This window comes from Giraffa tippelskirchi, chromosome 9, assembly GCF_054371585.1.
Source record: "Giraffa tippelskirchi isolate mGirTip1 chromosome 9, T2T-mGirTip1v1.2.pri, whole genome shotgun sequence".
NCBI classification, from domain to species: Eukaryota; Metazoa; Chordata; class Mammalia; order Artiodactyla; family Giraffidae; genus Giraffa; species Giraffa tippelskirchi.
Genome location: NC_137283.1, coordinates 4,408,625 through 4,427,051, shown reverse-complemented (window position 1 = coordinate 4,427,051; position 18,427 = coordinate 4,408,625). Strand labels below are relative to the sequence as shown.

Below are 18,427 nucleotides of genomic sequence, written 5' to 3'. Positions count from 1 at the left end.
CATCACTTCATGGCAAATAGATGGGCAAACAATGGAAACAGTGGCTGACTTTATTTTTCTTGGCTCCAAAATCACTGCAGATGATGACTGCAGCCGTGAAATTAAAAGACACTTACTCCTTGGAAGGAAAGTTATGACCAACTAGGCAGCATATTAAAAAGCAGAGACATTACTTTGGCAACAAAGGTCCATCTAGTCAAGGCTATGTTTTTTCCAGTGATCATGTATGGATGTGAGAGTTGGAGTATAAAGAAAGCTGAGCACCGAAGAATTGATGCTTTTGAACTGTGGTGTTGGAGAAGACTCTTGAGAGTCCCTTGGACTGCAAGGAGATTCAACCAGTCCATCCTAAAGGAAATCAGTCCTGAATGTTCATTGGAAGGACTGATGCTGAGGCTGAAACTCCAATACTTTAGCCACCTGATGCGAAGAGCTGACTCATTGGAAAAGATCCTGATGTTGGGAAAGATTGATGGCAGGAGGAGAAGGGGATGACAGAGGAGTTGGTTGGATGGCATCACCGACTCAATGGACATGGGTTTGGGTGGACTCCGGGCATTGGTGATGGACAGGGAGGCCTGGCGTGCTGCGGTTCATGGGGTTGCAAAGAGTTGGACACGACTGAGCTACTGAACTGAACTGAACTGAACTGTGGCTCAGCTGGTAAATAATCCACCTGCAATGCAGGAGACTTCAGTTTGCACCCTGTGTTGGGCATATCCCCTGAAGAAGGGAAATGCTACCCATTCCGGTATTCTGGCTGGAGAATTCCACGAAATATATAGTCCATGGGGTCACAAAGAGTTGGACACAACTGAGGGACTTTCACTTTTTCGGGGCCTTCCCTGGTAGCTCAGTTGGTAAAGAATCCTCCTGCAGTGCAGGAAACCCAGGTTTGATTCCTGGGTTGGGAAGATCTGCTGGAGAAGGGATAGGCTACCCACTCCAGTTATCTTGGGCTTGCCTTGCGGCTCAGCTGGTGAAAAATCCATCTGCAGTGTGGTAGACCTGGGTTCGATCCCTGGGTTGGGAAGATCCCCTGGAGAAGGGAACCCACTCCAGTGTTCTGGCCTGGAGAATTCCATGGACTGTATATTCCATGGGGTCGCAAAGAGTCAGACATGACTGAGTGACTTTTACTTGGATCTTCCCTGTAGCTCAGAAGGTAAAGAATCTGCCTTCAATGCAGGAGACCGGGGTTCTCTGCCTGGGTCGGGAAGATCTCCTGGATAAGGGAATGGCAATCCACTCCAGCATTCTTGCCTGGAGAATCCCATGGACAGAGGAGCCTGGCAGGCCACAGTCCATGGTGTCGCACAGAGTCGGACGTGACTGAGTGACTAACACTACTACATGGAGACTCTACTTTTAGTTTTTTAAGGAACCTCCACACTGTTCTCCATAGTAGCTGTGCAGGCACTTTTGAATCATGAGCTTTGAATTTCATTGTTTAAACGTTTATTGCTCCCAAGTTTATTTTAGATTATTTTTTTTTTTTAAGTTGCCATAGAATTTTGAAGTTACATTTAACAATGACAAGACCAGCACTGCTCACTACAGTAGTCAGGGTATCAGAGAGACTTTACGTGCAGTGTCTGTATTTACTTTACCCCAGGATCTACTGACAGGGAGCTGACACCCATATGAAGATGTTCCTTCTAAATTTATTTTCAAACATTTGTGAATTCTCTTCTGGTAGAAACAGTGTACATGAGCTAAAGTTACTGCTTTGTGTTTGCTAGTTAGTTTAAAAAGATTTGGCCAGAAGATCCACCAGGTAAAGTCCCTGTAGGTAAAGTTCCTACATAGCAAACACATTTTGTTTGTTTGTTTGTTTGTTTGGTACTTTGACAATGAAACTCAGGAGGTTAGAATTTTGCTCAGCTCAGCAGTTGGAATAAAAAGATAGTATCTGAAAACACTGCTTTCTGAACAGAATTCTAATGATTTCAATGTCCTTTCCAAATTTGGTGATGTGCTTTTAGGGGAAATGTGTCTGCAAGTTTGGAGGACACAGCCCTTAAAATTGAGCCTTACCTAATCACCAATTACCAATGAAATATTCTTAGAGCTTTCTTGAACTTTTTGTTGTTGTTGTTCTAGAGGGAAAGTTTATATTGACACGTTAGCTATAAATGTAAGGTTTATTCATCAGAAGTGTTATAATTTAGCCATGTATAGCAACAAATCACACAGTGGTTTCATAAAAGCATCTTGCACTTCTTAGAATCCTGTAGTTAAATAGTATTAATATAGTCACTCAGTCACGTCCAACTTTTCGCGACCCCATGGACTGTAGCCCTCCTGCTTCCTCTGTCCGTGGGATTCTCCAGGCAAGAATGCTGGAGTGGGTATCCCTTGCTTCTCTAGGAGATCTTTCCAATCCAGGGATTGAACCTGGGCCTCCTGCACTGCAAGGTGGATTCTTTACTGTTTGAGTGATCAGGAAAACCCAGTCGTTAGATATCCTGTTTGTAATTAGGTATCCTTGAGAATAAATAATGCTAAACACATGAAGAACAGAAGATGTATGATTCATGCTGCTGCTGCTGCTGCTGCTAAGTCGCTTCAGTCGTGTCCGACTCTGTGCGACCCCATAGATGGCAGCCCACCAGGCTCCGCCATCCCTGGGATTCTCCAGGCAAGAATACTGGAGTGGGTTGCCATTTCCTTCTCCAGTGCATGAACGGGAAAAGTGAAAGTGAAGTCGCTCAGTCATGTCTGACTCTTAGCGACCCCATGGACTACAGCCTACCAGGCTCCTCTGTCCATGGGATTTTCCAGGCAAGAGTACTGGAGTGGGGTGCCATTGCCTTCTCCGGTATGATTCATACAAGCCTAAATAAAATTTAAGAGAACTGAACTCTGCTTCTTCTTGGGAGCTATCATCTTTTCTCCCTCTCAGCACAAATTTAACAAAATACCCGATGTATCCCAACGTGAGGATTTCAATTGTGCATTCATATAAGATTCCAGTGTGACAAGCTGCCAAGCAAAGTAGATATCGAGTTCAATCCATCACGTATTAAAATCCTGCCAGCGTCATGGTGAAATTTCAGAGTTCAGGAAAGAAATCCTGCACTGGCAATCAGCAACGCGTACCTGACGGCGTTGGCAATGTCAGCAAAGAGCGCATTCCTGATTCAGTCTCACAGTGTTCTCCTTCAGTGAACAAAGAATAAAGCACAAACAAAAATGCTCTCACTGCCATCAGCAGGAGTTGACCGCATCAAGTCCCAGAGTCCAACACACAGACAGAGAATGATTTCCTTGCAGAAACACCAGTACGAGAGATAGGATCCAGGCAAGGCAACTTTTATCCCCTTTTCCTTAAAAGGGAAAAGCTTCTCAGAGTCTTTCCTCTAAAGTTACGAAAAGGTACACTGTACACAACCCAAATTTCAGTCTCTGAAGAAGAAAGCCTAAGCCAGCTGTAGCTTTACACTCATGATTTCTGTTGGTCTCTCGTCCCTTCTCTCCATCGATTCACGTCTCCCTTACAGAGCATTACCCCTCCCGGGTAGGGAAAGACCAGAGGCACCGTGCTCCGTGTTAAGACTTGACCAAGGCACTGGCTTCAGATACAAGCCTGGCTGAGACCTTGGGGCTGGCGAGTCAAGCCTACGAAGAACCTGCAGGACTCTGGCTACAGTGTAGGAGTCCGTGTCATCACGATGGGGGAGCATATCTCTGCCCTGTGTACAGAGACCTCATCTGTGAGAGTTTCTCAAAATTGTGGAAGAGAAAACATGAGAAAGGAGAACAGTTGTAAACAGACCATTATTATGGGCACAACCCACGGAAGACGTGTAGCTATTCACACCTTGAGTTTACTTGTCAAGAAGGTTCCAGCGACTGCCACACAAGAGGTAACCCAGTAGGCCTTTAATTTCTATTTTCATTACTTGTATTTATTTTTATTATAGGTGTTGAAAGATTCAGCAAGTAAATCAGAGAAGCACCAATCTAAGCAGTTCATCTTATTTATAGCCACAGAGGCTACCTCCACCAAACTCATTAAGTAAACTGTGGGAAGTGAGCAGGATAAATGTGGCAGACACGGCTGATTATTGCTTTTTCTCCAGTTCTTCCTGTACCAACACTCATTTTACATAATTGGCCTAATCTAAAGCAGAATTTGCAGTCATCTACTCATATAACTAATGATAACAGTAATTTATTGAGTGTTTGATATTTGTCGGGTGCTATTTTAAGAGCTTTAAGGCATTACTTCATTTAATCAACTGAAAGCATAATAATTTAGTCATGATCATGTCCATATTGCAGACAAGAAAACTGTGGCTCAGGAAGTTTAACTGCCCAAAGTCCTATATCAGAAGGGATTTCCTCTCCCAAAGAGCCTCACCAAGAATCCAAGCTATTTAATCACCAGGTCATTCATTTCTTCTCTTCACATCTAGGTGATTTTATTTCTTTGCCCTAGATCATCACCTACATATTTTTATGTTTTTGTATTACAGAGCAATTAATTTAAACAACCTCTCTCTGATGATAAAACCAAGATCAGTTGCATCAAGGTTCTTCATACAATAAAACAACCAACAAAACTGTTATAAAGAAATGACTGATGGTACAAGTCATGTGTTTCCAAAATGCTGTTTAGCCAATGTCTCCAAGTTAGAGAGAACACAGTGCCCGGTGGCCCAGCCACTCCTGCCCTGATGATCTGAGATGGAGTTGATGCAATAACAATAGAAATAAAGTGCACGATAAATGTAATGCATTTGAATCCTCCTGAAACTATCCCCTGCCCCACTGGTTCGTGGAAAGATTATCTTCCACAAAACCAGTCCCTGGTGCCAGAAGGCTGGGGACTGCTGTCTTAAACAGGGTGCCTGAGCTCAAACATCATGCAGAGTCTAGTTAGGGGAAGGGATATTAGGGAGCAGCAGCCATGGCAAGAAGATCTCATAGGGACAAATGAACACACACGCACACACACACACACACACACACACACACAACAACAACAACAACAACAACAACTACTGCTAGGGGGAAAGATACTAGAAATAACACATCCCCAAATGGGTGAAGCTGGAAGCTGGGGCAGGGAGGAGAAGTGCTCATGAAACACTTTGCTGGGGTCCTGAATGACAGTTGAAATAAAACACAAATGTCTTCCCTTCTCCTCACAGCTTCGCAAGTATTGTAGAATCATACACCTTCGGTATCTGAAAAAAAATTCATATTTTGCCAGATGTGCATTCCTTTAGGTCGCAATGAGATATGCTTGACCTCAGCATGAGAACCAAGCTAGCCTCCGCACTCTCTAAACACACACACATTATTCCTTAGAAGGTAGCTGCTTCCTTCTAGAAAGTCTCTTTGGAACTTGGCAAGGCTCCTTCCCTCTTTCTGTTTGGCTCAGTCTGTGCCATATGCTGGTCTGGCAGCATCTGTTGGATTCTACCTGATGACCTGGACAGAAAAGAACAGCCTGGATTCCTTGCCTGTTGGTCTGATTTCCACAACACAGACCAGATGAACTCACAAAGCCCCCAAGGTAGGCAAATAAGAGTAAACAGGGACATTTGCAAAATAGGCTCTAAAGTTCTGTTGTCGTAAGCTACATATACTTTAGTTTTTAAATACAAAGCAAACTATCAAAACACTAGGAGCAATGTGGAATGCTCCTTTAAAAAAAAAAAAAAAAAAAACTGGACAAGGCTCAATTATGAAAGCCAGGTGCTGTGATACTTCAAGTCCAGAAAATGGATGCCTGTGTATGTAACTCCCTGTTTTGATATGCAGGACTTTACTGACATTTACCTTTGAAAAGAGTTAAAATGTAGCATCACTTCTTCTTTGTACAACTGATACATTAATAAGGATTAATGACCATAATAAGGTATAACATGTCATACTTTAAACATTGTTTTCATATATTCTCTTTGCTTTGATCCTCCCCAAAGCCATGTTAAGTACAGTGACAGAAGAGGGAACAAGTTACAGATTTGAACAGACCCAGGAGAGTATACCAGAGACCCTGTCACACAACTGTCCACTGGGGATCTTTCCCCTTGTCCAAACTTTCAAGAGTGTATCATTCTAGAAACCTTTCTGTCCTGTTTTTTTCAAGAGCTAGAAAACATGCCAGAACTGGACAAAGATACATGGAATCACTAACCTTCAGGATGTATTCTAATGGAATAGATAATATGTTTCCTTTGGGACTAATGTCATATTGTAACACAAAATGGAAAGAGCTAGCTAGTAGAACATAGTTTGAATATTTGGGGAAGAAATTTTCCACTAAAGAAGAGAATAACTCTGGTTAGTAAATGTAAAAGTCAGCTACCAACCTTACTATCTACCATCTATCTGCACCTATTAGTAGATGAATACCTTCCTATTTCAAATATACTGCTTTGAGTCAACACTGAGCCATGATTCACAAAATCATTCCCAAAGCATCCAGAGAAAAGAAAGCATAACAGAAGGAGAAGGACAAGAGAAAGACTTTCCTCCTACAATGACTGTCCAGAGCACACAGTACTACCTGTCGACTTTCCCTCTTCATAACAAACGGTAGACATCAACGTGCGAGGTTGACTGCTATTTCCTCCAATCAGGTTTATTCTCTCCCTCCCTCTCCCCTCCTCTCTCAGCTCTCTTTCTCTCCATCACTGTCACTATCTCTCTCTACTGTACACGCTTTTGTAGAATTTCAGGAACAGCTTTGTATCTGGTAAATAAGGCTGCCAGAAAGAGGCATGGAACAGAACAAACGCTTTACCCCAGAGCTTCTCCACGTTACAAAAGCTTGCACTCAGAGAATAGAAACATCAAGCCTCAGGTGACTGAGAACACTTACTGTTGGTTGCATAACGTATGGCGGATGAGGCATCCATGAAGTGCTCTGGACCTATGCATCAAACAGCATTTATTAGCACAAAGCAATCACAGAGAGAACTCGGTTCTTGCGTTCAGTGGAGTCACACTAGGTCATAAGAAAGTGGAGTCCATCTGACTTACAGCAAATCAGTGCTCAAAACTAAGGATAGAAAGGAAACTCTTGGACCGGATTCATTTGGTCCCTGAAACATGGTAAAATGAAAGCAAATTCCTACTTCACTGGAGCTGGCGGTAATGCCCACATGGGCCAGGCTACACCATGGGCACACTTGGAGGCTGGTATTGGAGACAAAAGTCTTAGGAGGCTTCAGGGATCTGCTGTTTGGAGGTCAACACCTTGGAAGACCCAGGTGAATAAGGAAGGAAGCATTACTTAGCATGATTGCTAAGACTTCCTCTTTTTCTGTCATTGGTTCTAACCTCAAATTCTCAAGTGATCCCATCTTAGAAGTAAATCCAAGTGGTAAAAGTTGGGGAATGAATTAGAGAGATCAACCAGAAATTCGGGGGAATTCTTTGGGTTAAACCCAGGTTAAGTAAGTCTGTGATTTTTCTCTCTTGCAGTAATTGGTATGGTTACTAAAAATGAGTGTATGAGCCAGGAAAATGTTCTGAATGTTCCCCATCAGCCAAGTGAGAAAGTCAGCTTCTAAGAGCTGATTGTGACATAGATAGCCCTGAAGATTTTTTTTTCAATAGACTCACACAAATGAGACTGCCAATGAACTTTAGATTAAAAGAAAAAAAAAAAAAAGTGGTGAAAAGCAAGAATCAACAACATAGGAAATTGCGCTAATTCCTTTTTGAGAAAAGAGAGCTGGCGTTAAATTCCACTTATGGGCCCTCCCAAGTGAAATGACAGCCCTGTGGAGATTTTATTCATGTCACCAAAGTGCTCTACAATGGAGCTCAGTGGGTGGTCTTGGTTGAAACAGAGGCCAAGATTTGAAAAAATGGGTAAAAATCCAAAAAGCACACATTACAACCAGCAGGCCTGTAGGAAGAACAAAAACTGAACAGCATCTGCACTTAGCCTCATGGGTCCCCAGGAAAGGCGTTTAAGAAATCGGCCGTGCAGAGACCCTCTAATGCAATTCACGCAAAAGTCTACGCCACTCACCCACCGACATGGATCAAGAACCTAAGTGCAGACACAGAATGAAAGTGATCTGCTTCGGAGTGAGGGGGATCTGTCAGGGCAAAATGTGCATAGTCTCAAGCGTGATGCTCTGACAGCGGGGACCTCCTGACATGACATACGTAGGTAGTGGATGAAGAACGTGAAACTTCACTGAATTCATAGCAATCAGCAACATCGCAATCCCCACCCCAACCCCACTCCCACCCCCACCATATGCATGGTATAAGCAGACACGCATGCACACACTCTCGCTGTCTCCAACGCTGTGAACAGTGCCACTCAACACTCTAGAGAGCATTCATCGGCAATTTTGTTTCTAATTTGAATTAGAAGAATTGTCTAAAGAACTACATGAGGTAAAGAGAAGGCAGGAGAAATATCTGTGACAACTCAAAGGAATAAGATAAGGAGCCCTGTTTGAGGGGAAGGATGGCTATTTCTTTCCACCTGCGCACTTAACGTTAACTGGTGACAACGTCTGGTTTAGGACACACACTGAGTCTCAGATTTTCTGGTGTTTCAACATGTGGAACCCCTGAGGTCTCTTCTGGCTTCTTTGGAAGTGAGAATGAAGTAAGAGGAGGAAGTAGGAATTGCTTTTACCCCTTTGATAATGTTCCCTATTTCTTGGAGCCAATGATTTAGCATCCATCCATGAAGCTTTCCATGGATACACAGAACAACTGTGGCAAAATGAGATGACAATGATCCAGTATCCTAAAGGGAGTGCAAGGAGTTGCCAGAAATGTGTTCTCAGAAAAGATACACTAGGGAACTGTGACAACCAAAATAACAGCTAACACACAAAGTAACCTCTCAGCAGTAAGAAAGCTGTACTAATGCTGGCTGAAAAGTAGCAAAATCATGAAAACTCAGCAGGCAGAATGGAAACACAGTGCATTTTTATAATTCAGTGAAACAGATGCAAACAAACTCTTGAAAGTGTAGGCTCAACGGATAGTTTGAATATTATGACATTAAGATGTGACTAAAGGGAAGACAACTTAAAAATTCTACTGTGTCCCTTTTGACTTGAGATGGTCTGTCCCTGGCTAGAAAGGTCTCTTGGGACGTGCAGGTAAACTGGACATACCTGGTATGTGGAGACAGGGGAAGCAGCAATGAATGGCGTGATGGATGTCTGTGGAATCATGCGGTTGGTTGCAATACTGTACGGTGAAGAATAAAATCTGCGAACAGAAAAAAAAAGAAGATTCATAGATTTGTGAAGCTACTGCACGCCTGACTGCTAACCAAACGCTACCACGCGGGTCTGAAGAAGACTGACTTCCACCCCGGTGTCACCCATTCCCTGTTAACAGGAGTGGACAAGAGACTGATGGTCTTGGATTCCACTAAGAAATAAACTGTTCTAAACAAAATGACAACTTTGAGTCCTCTTATAAAATTGGCCACACAGAAATCTCTTAGGCAGGTGAGTGTAACACTATGTTTAATCAACAGGGGAGAAAAGCTGTGGGTCTTGTTTTTGTTTGTTTGTTTTTAAGGCAACACTATTCTAAAGCTCCTTGAAAGAAAGGTGAATTGGTAGCACCAAGCTTTATGAAAGTGGCTGGTGTTACACAGACATAATTACATTCATTTCTTCATTCAAGAAAGAGGATAAGCTTCTAGAGAGTTCTGGATAATTTACGCTAGGCATCAGTCCATGCCCTTAGGCAAAAACTAACCTAAGTACTTTCTCCATGAAAAGAAAAGGACAATTTGTGGACAATCTGGGTCAAGGTGAGGACAGGAGTCTTTCCTGAATTTAATCAGGGCACCGATGGAGGTCCGGGACCTCTGTGATCCTCTCCTGTAGACTCTGAAAGCACCGAGTTTTCCAGTCCTCCAGGGCCCTGCAGTGAACACGTCCAGAAAAACACAGGGCAAGATCACGTGTGCGTGCGAGCTCGATGCTCAGTCGTGTCCACCTCTTCAGAATGCTATGGACTGTAGCCTAGTCCGTGGACAGCCTCCTCTGTTCATGTAATTCTCCAGGCAAGAATACTGGAGTGGGTTGCCATTTCCTCCTCCAGGGGATCTTCCCAATCCGGGGATTGAACCCATGTGTCCTGCATTGGCAGGCAGGTTCTTTACCACTGTGCCACCTGCGAAGCCCCTGGGCAAGAGCAGAGCTCCACAGATCAGAGGAAGGAGGGTTCTTCTGGATATCTACTAAAGGATAGATTTAATAAAGATCTAGGACTTCCCTGGTGGCTCCGACTGTAGTCTGCCTGCAATGCAGGAGACCTGAGTTCAATCCTTGGGTCAGGAGGATCCCCTGGAGAAGGGAATGGTTATCCACTCCAGGATTCTTGCCTGGAGAATTTCACGGAGACAGAAGCCTCGTGGGCTACAGTCCACGGGGTCACAAAAAGTTGGACACCACTGAGCGACTAACATTTTCACTACTTTCAAAGGGTGTTGAAAACACTGACACTCTATCTCCACTCAGACTATACCCTGGAGCCCATAAGTTACCTAATGCTCAGATTCCTCAGAAGAATTTTAAATCATGTTTCCTTCTTCATATCTCACTGGTAAAGGGAAGTCTAGAGTGACTAACCACTGAACATGCGCACAAAACCAGACTGCCTGTGATGGACTATTTCCATGCTGTGAGGATAGATTGGAAAAATGCCTATTAGGGATCATGGAATCATTGTTTCATTTTGCCATACTCATCAGTTCAGTTTAGTTCAATTTCTCAGTCGTGTCTGACTCTCTGCAACCCCGTGGAATGCAGCATGCCAGGCCTCCCTGTCCATCACTAACTCCTGGAGTTTACTCAAACTCATGTCCACTGAGTCGGTGATACCATCCAACCATCTCATCCTCTGTCATCCCCTTCTCCTCCTGTCCTCAATCTTTCCCAGCATCAGGGTCTTTTCCAATGAGTCAGCTCTTCGCATCACGTGGCTAAAGTATTGGAGTTTCAGCTTCAGCATCAGTCCTTTCAATGAACACTCAGGACTGATCTCCTTTAGGATTGACTGGTTTGATCTCCTTGCAGTCCAAGGGACTCTCAAGAGTCTTCTCCAACACCACAGTTCAAAAGCCTCAATTCTTCAGCGCTCAGCTTTCTTTATAGTCCAACTCTCACATCCATACATGACTACTGGAAAAACCACAGTCTTGACAAGACAGACCTTTGTTGGCAAAGTAATGCCTCTGCTTTTTAATATGCTGTCTAGGTTGGTCATAACTTTCCTTCCAAGGAGTAAGCGTCTTTTAATTTCACGGCTGCAGTCACCATCTGCAGTGATTTTGGAGCCCCACAAAATAAAGTCTGCCACTGTTTCCACTGTTTGCCCATCTATTTGCCATGAAGTGATGGGACCGGATGCCATGATCTTCGTTTTCTGAATGTTGAGCTTTAAGCCAACTTTTTCACTCTCCTCTTTCACCTTCATCAAGAGGCTCTTTAGTTCTTCTTCACTTTCTGCCATAAGGGTGGTGTCATCTGCATATCTGAGGTTGTTGATATTTCGCCCGGCAATCTTGATTCCAGCTTGTGCTTCATCCAGCCCAGCGTTTCTCATGATGTACTCTGTATAGAAGTTAAATAAGCAGGGTGACAATATACAGCTTTGATGTACTCCTTTTCCTATTTGGAACCAGTCTGTTGTTCCATGTCTAGTTCTAACTGTTGCTTCCTGACCTGCATATAGGTTTCTCAAGAGGCAGGTCAGGTGGTCTGGTATTCCCATCTCTTGAAGACTTTTCCAGTTTACTGTGATCCACACAGTCGAAGGCTTTGGCATAGTCAACAAAGCAGAAATAGATGTTTTTCTGGAACTCTCTTGCTTTTTCAATGATCTAGTGGATATTGGCAATTTGATCTCTCGTTCCTCTGCCTTTTCTGAATCTAGCTTGGACATCTGGAAGTTTACGGTTCAGGTATTGCTGAAGCCTGGTTTGGAGAATTTTGAGCATTACTTTGCTAGTGTGTGAGATGAGTGCAATTATGCAGTAGTTTGAGCATTCTTTGGCATTGTCTTTGGGATTGGGATGAAAACTGACCTTTTCCAGTCCTGTGGCCACTGCTGAATTTTCCAAATGTGCTGACATAATGAGTGCAGCACTTTCACAGCATCATCTTTCAGCATTTGAAATAGCTCAACTGGAATTCCATCACCTCCACTAGCTTTGTTCGTAGTGATGCTTCCTAAGACCCACTTGACTTCACACTCCAGGATGTCTGGCTCTAGGTGAGTGATCACACCATGGTGATTATCTGGGTCATGAAGATCTTTTTTGTACAGTTCTTCTGTGTATTCTTGCCACCTCTTCTTAATACCTTCTGTTACTGTTAGGTCCATGACATTTCTGTCCTTTACTGAGCCCATCTTTGCATGAAAGGTTCCCTTGGTATCTCAAAGTCAATTAAATTACTACATTTAGTTCAGTTTCTTTTCTTTTTTAAAATAGTTTATGACTGAGGTTGGAAATTTTGGACACAAAAGCTTCATCATCTCTCAGAGGTCACTGATATTTTGAATAGAGAATCTCATGAGTCACATTTCTAAAGAGGCATTCCACGAGATCCCCAATGAGTGTAGGGGGGCTAGATTTCAATGTTTCCAGGGTTCAAAAAGTAAATTCTTTAAGCTTAGATTCTATACAAGTCTCCAAGCAAGGATTATAGAACTAGAGTCTTAAATTGATCTAGGTTTCAACAGGATTATAAGGTTAGGGTCTTTTGGTTAAAAAAATGTAGCTGACAAAATTAGTCCATTACTGACTGCATTCTCCTTACTATCCATACCTACATCTACCACATCTCTAAATCTGCAGTTGTGTAGTTTTAGGAAAAATGAATATTGACTATGTAATGTACCTATTAGAATGATCAAATTAAAAAAAAAAGGCAATCAGAGCTGTCACAGATTTAGAGAAGGTGGAATTCTCTTTTACTGTGGTGGAAATACAGAATGGTACTGCCCTTTTAGAAAACAGCTTGGCAGTTTCATATAAAGCTAAAATACATGTAACATATAACTGAAAAATCCCACTGATACATAGCCACTAAAGATAAATGAAAACTTGAGTTCACATAAAAACCTTGATGCAATTATTTACAGAAGCTTTGATACTTGCCCAAAACTGGAAACAAGCCAAATATCATTCAACTGAACTGATAAACAATGTATAGTCCATCCATACACTGGGATACTACTGAACAATTAAAAGGAAAGAAACTCTGGTATATTTAACATGGTGAATCTTAAATGAATTATGCTAAATGAGAGATCTCAGACTCAAAAGACTTTATATTTCATATCTATTTGTATAACAGTATGGAAAATGAAAAACTATACAGACCAAAAACAAATAATGGATGCAAAAGGCTGGGGTTAAGTCTGACCAAAAAGACACGTGAGAGAATTCTGGGAAGTGATGTAACTGCCCTGTTTCTTCACTGTTTGGTGGCTTCACTACTGTGTGCTTGTCAGACCTCATAAAATTGTACCTTATTAAGAGTGTATATGCAAATTACTTTTAACAAATCTGACTTTTAAAAAGACAATTACTATGGAAGAAAACATCTATCCTTCCACTTAAAAAAAAAAACTGTACTGAAGGATTTACTATGTGTACCAAAGATGGGGAAGACATTCATTTGTGTTTCTCTCTTTAACCACTTAACTTGAATCTTCTTTGTACATTAACCAGCCTAAAGCCAGCCAATGGCTTTCCACTGCAATGAGAAGAAAATCTGAATTCCTGGAATTGACTATTCCTAACACAGTAAGGCTACCGTCATCTCTCTTCCTTGAGCCGACTAGGATCCAACCAACCGCAATGACCTTCCGTCACATGAGCCGGTCATTCTCACTCTCATCTTGGGCCACTGACCTTACAATTCTCTCTACCTGGAATGCTTATTTCCCCAAATCTCCCTATAACTACCTCTTCTTCATTATTGGTTTCACTCAACTTTCCCTTCTTCTGAGAGGTCTATAGCTAAAGTAGCAACCACCATCTCTGCCCCAATTGCTCTCTATTCCTTTCCTTGACTTTATTTTTCCCCCCACTGAAGTTATCACTGTTTGAACTAGCCTTTAAAAAAATGTCTTTATATATGCCATGGGCTGAAAATGTGTGTCCCTTTAAAATTCATATGTTGAAGTCCTAACTCCCAGAGTGGCTGTATGCGGAGATGGGGGCTCTAAGGAAGAAAGTAACATTAAATGAGCTCATGAGGTGGGGCCCTAATCTCACAGGGTTAGTGTCTTTATAAGAAGAGGTACTCCAGAGATTTCCCTCTCTCTCCATATGCGTACACAGGGGAAAGGCCATGTGAGGACATAGCAAGAAAACAGCCTTGCAAAAGCCAGGAAAACAGTCCTCACCCCACACTTAATCAGCCAGATCTTGATCATGGACTTCTAGCCTCCAGAACTGTGAGGAAATATATTTCAGTTGTTTAAACCCACACGATCAATGGCTTTTTTTTTTTTTTTAAACAGCAGTTGAGCTGACTAATGGAATGCATGTATTGGTTATTTCTCCCTCTAGAATGTTGGCTTCAAGCGAGTTGAGGACACCTGGACTTTGTTGCCTAGGACAGAGCCTGGGGCATAATAAATACAGGTGTACCTCACTTTATTGTGCTTTGCTTTAGTGTATTTCAAAGATACTGTGATTTTTACAAATTGAAGACTTGTGGTAACCATGCATTGTGAGAGGATGGTTAGTGTTTTGAACAATAAGATATTTTTAATTGAAGTATACACACTGTTTTTGTAGACATAATGTTTTGCAAATAACAGTCTACAGCCTAGTCTAAACATGACTTTTATATGCACTTTTAAAATTTTGTGACTCATTTTATTGAGATGTTGCAGTGGTCTGGACCTGAACTCACAGTATCTCCGAGGTATATCTATGCTTAATACCTGAAGGCTGACTGAATGAATAAATGAGTGCAAAACAGCTTAGGCAGATAAGCAGTGATCACAGCAGAGGATGGCCAATGTCAAATGTGTGGAGACACAGAAGACGCCATCTGTTCAGATGGGAAGCTGAGAAGTGAGAACTGAGAAAGCTGGCTTACATCACAAATCACCTATCTGTACCTCTGTACATCTCAATGAAAGCTTAAACTGATGCCCGTTTTCTAGGCATGTAGAGGAACTGATAATCAAGAGAAAACAGACCTCTTCTACAAAAATCATGGTTTACATCTAGAAAAAAAAAAGAACACAAAAAACCCCTTCAGGTTTTATCTTAGATCTTACTTACGAAGCAGTGAACAGAAAGATTTATGTGGGGCTCATAATGACCTAACAGGCACTCATGACCACTCCACTAACAGCCCTTTTCTCTATGTAGGTGTAACTTCTTAGAAACCTAGTCTCAGCCTTGCATACCAACAGCATAAATCATGCTTCACATTTTAGAGTGGCTGGTTTATTTTGCAAAATGTACCAAGTGGCATATTAAAAATGAAAGCAGAAGGACTGGATGGACAGAGAGCATTTACAGGGAATTTTACGGGGAAAAAAAGAAAGCAGGAACAGAAGAACAGCCCAGTAAATGCATACTAACAAAGAGAACCCTTAGGGGAAATTTTCATGCGTTTTTGTTCTGTTTGCTCTAATCCTATCCGTCCAACAAGAATGATATTTCATACTCCCCAGCAAGTTCCAATACTGTCTGCCACTCAAATCAGAAAGTCATTTAGAACAGAAAATGGACTGGAAAGATCAGACTCAGCACACTATCTTGATCCCCTAATTCTGGTATTCTGAAATAAGCTCTCCCCAAGTCCAAACACAAACCAGATGAATTTACAGGAAAGCTTTGCTTAAACCATGACAAGAAAGGCTGTTATTGCATCTAAGGCTTAGAGTCACCATGTCTAAATAAAATGCACCAAGCCAGCCTCCAAAGAGAGAGCTGCAGAATGAGTTTCCCAGTCTCATCACTTGTTCTCAATCCCTGCCATGTATCTTTCATGGTTTAAAAACCCTCTCACACAGCCACCACATTTTAAAAGGAGAAATAAGAAAGAACATCCAAATAAAAACTTCAAGCATAGGCGCCCTAGTTTGGGGGAACAGGAAAGGTGAAATTGACAGCACTTTAATTTTTTGGCTATAATAATAAAGCTAAGGTCATTTGAAACATGTGACTATATTTACATATCTGGTTATATTAATATATGCATTATGGGCTTCCCAGGTGGCTCAGTCATAAAGAATCTGTCTGCCAACGCAGGAGATATAGGAGATGTAGGTTTGATCCCTAGGTTGGGAATATCCCCTGGAGGAAAAAATGGCAACCCACTACATATTCTTTCCTGGAAAAATCCCATGGAGAGAGGAGTCTGCAGGGCTATAGTCCATGGGGTCACAAAGAGTCGGATATGACTGAGCACGCATAGACGCATCACACCTTGCAAATGCTATTACAGAAAACTAGGAATGAATTTTTAAGTAACCATTTTTTCTGGAAAGAGTTTACTAAGATATTTATTTGACAAAAAGCACATAGTACATTCACAGGTGTGACAAGTGTTCTTTTCTACACTGTCCTAAACATAAACGAGAGCTTTCTCCCCAGGACCTAGAGATATTTTTGGTTGTCACAACTGGGTCAGGGGGCTGCTACTGGCATCGAGTTGGTAGAGGTCTGGGATGCTGCTAAACACAGGACAGTTCCCACCAAAAACATGATATGACCCAAAATGACACTCATGTCCAGGCTGAGAAACTTTCCTTGGGAATGTTGACTAGTTACTCTGGAGAGGTTTTATGTGAAAAAATTCCAAATGTCAAAGGGACTGAGAGGTTTAATTAAGCATGATCTATCTGTAGAACTCTGAGTTGGCCTCTGAAAAAAGTCATATTTTTAAGGAACGCAAAGGGTTATTTGGTTTTCTGGCTTTTAAAGCAAGTGGGCTCCAGAAGTCCAGAGAATGGAAGTCTAGGTTATTAACAGGACATTGTTTTACCTGCAGAAGAGCCATCTCCAGGGAATTTGGCAGTCAGTAGTAATACGGTGAAATCTTATTTCACTGACAATAAAAATAACATGAACGTATCAATAACCTCAGGGTAGGATTTTTTTTTAACTCTAAAAAAAATCACACACAATCCTATATGCGTGCTGAGATGCACGCAATCCTATATGCACACTGAAATAAATAGTGCTGCCTTGTCTTTCATGTCCGTGGGCAATTTTGTTGGAGTCACAATCATGAATCCTCAGGGCAACCCTATAGCACAAGATTAATAAGTTATTGGTCATCTTTATTGTAATACCACGTATCTTTCACAGTACTTTCCTTTCCTAGTGTAATAAGATCTGGTTTCTGTATCACTTAATATCAAATTCCATATAAAACAGCTGGCAAACCAAGGCCATAGAAAACATTTTCCCCCCACATCTCTCCCAAGAATACATTTTATTCAAATCAAACAATCCAAAAGGCATTTACGCAGCAGACCTTAGTGAAAAGGGCACAGGAAAAGATGAGATGCTGACTGGGGAGGAATTATTTCCCACCTCTTATGCTCATAGTTGATAGTGATGGGATGTCATATTGGACTGTTAGTAAAGCAACAGGCCAGTAGCAATAACACATTATAGAGTTACGCCAGATAGCTCTGCAAGAAGAAGGAGCATTTTTATTCCCCTAAGTTGACCTACCGTAAAAAAGTACCAAGTGGTTTCTTTTTCCATTGAAACCCAGACACTTCTTCACTGTAACCTTCAAAGCCTTAGATACAAGTGACAGTGAACTGATTTGTTTAAAGTGATCATTTGGGTAGATTCAAGTAGATGACCCAACTGACATTTTCTGCCACCTACACTCAAACTGCTCAGAGACACCATGGTCCACATTTACATTTACAGATGTTTGTTCTTCATTAGAGAAAAATCAAGCTAAATTTGGAAGTTCTTATTTCACTTTTATGTTGCTGTATTTACATTGAGGTTATGGAATTCAGAACTTTTAACAGTTTACACAACTGAGCTACCAGATACGCCAGACACATGTCTGAATTTGACACTCAGAAACCCCCATGACTGAGCTCAGTTATAGGATGCTCCAGGATTACAAAATATGTCCTATTATTAAAAAAAAAAATTGAAGTATACTTGATTTACAATGTTGCATTAATTTCTAATGCATAGCATAGTGACTCAGTTATACACACACACACACACGCACACACACATTGTTTTCAATACTTTTCCATTATGGCTTATCACAGGATAGTTTCCTGTGCTATCTAGTAGAACTTGTTGTTTTTCCCTTCTCCATATAATACTTTGCATCTGCCAACCCCAGACTCCCAGTCTGTCCCTCCCCCACTTTCCCTCCCCCTTGGCAACCACATAGAATTTCCATATGATCCAGCAACCCCACTCCTGGACATACATCTGGAA

At 41.8% G+C, this 18,427-nt stretch overlaps 1 protein-coding gene across 15 annotated transcripts in view; it reads right to left on the bottom strand.

The window, feature by feature from the left end:
• RBMS3 (RNA binding motif single stranded interacting protein 3) overlaps positions 1–18,427 on the bottom strand; it is a 1,621,798-nt gene that overhangs the window by 123,663 nt on the left and 1,479,708 nt on the right. For 7 of the 15 annotated variants that reach the window (XM_081526994.1, XM_081527002.1, XM_081527006.1 and 4 more), the window contains 2 exons: positions 9,114–9,210; positions 6,839–6,889 (listed from right to left, as the gene is read on the bottom strand). In XM_081526994.1, the coding sequence (XP_081383120.1) occupies positions 6,839–6,889; positions 9,114–9,210 (148 nt within the window). Of the gene's footprint in view, positions 1–6,838; positions 6,890–9,113; positions 9,211–16,985; positions 17,049–18,427 lie in introns of all 15 variants that reach the window. The other 8 variants (XM_081526997.1, XM_081526996.1, XM_081526998.1 and 5 more) reach the window with 3 other exon arrangements.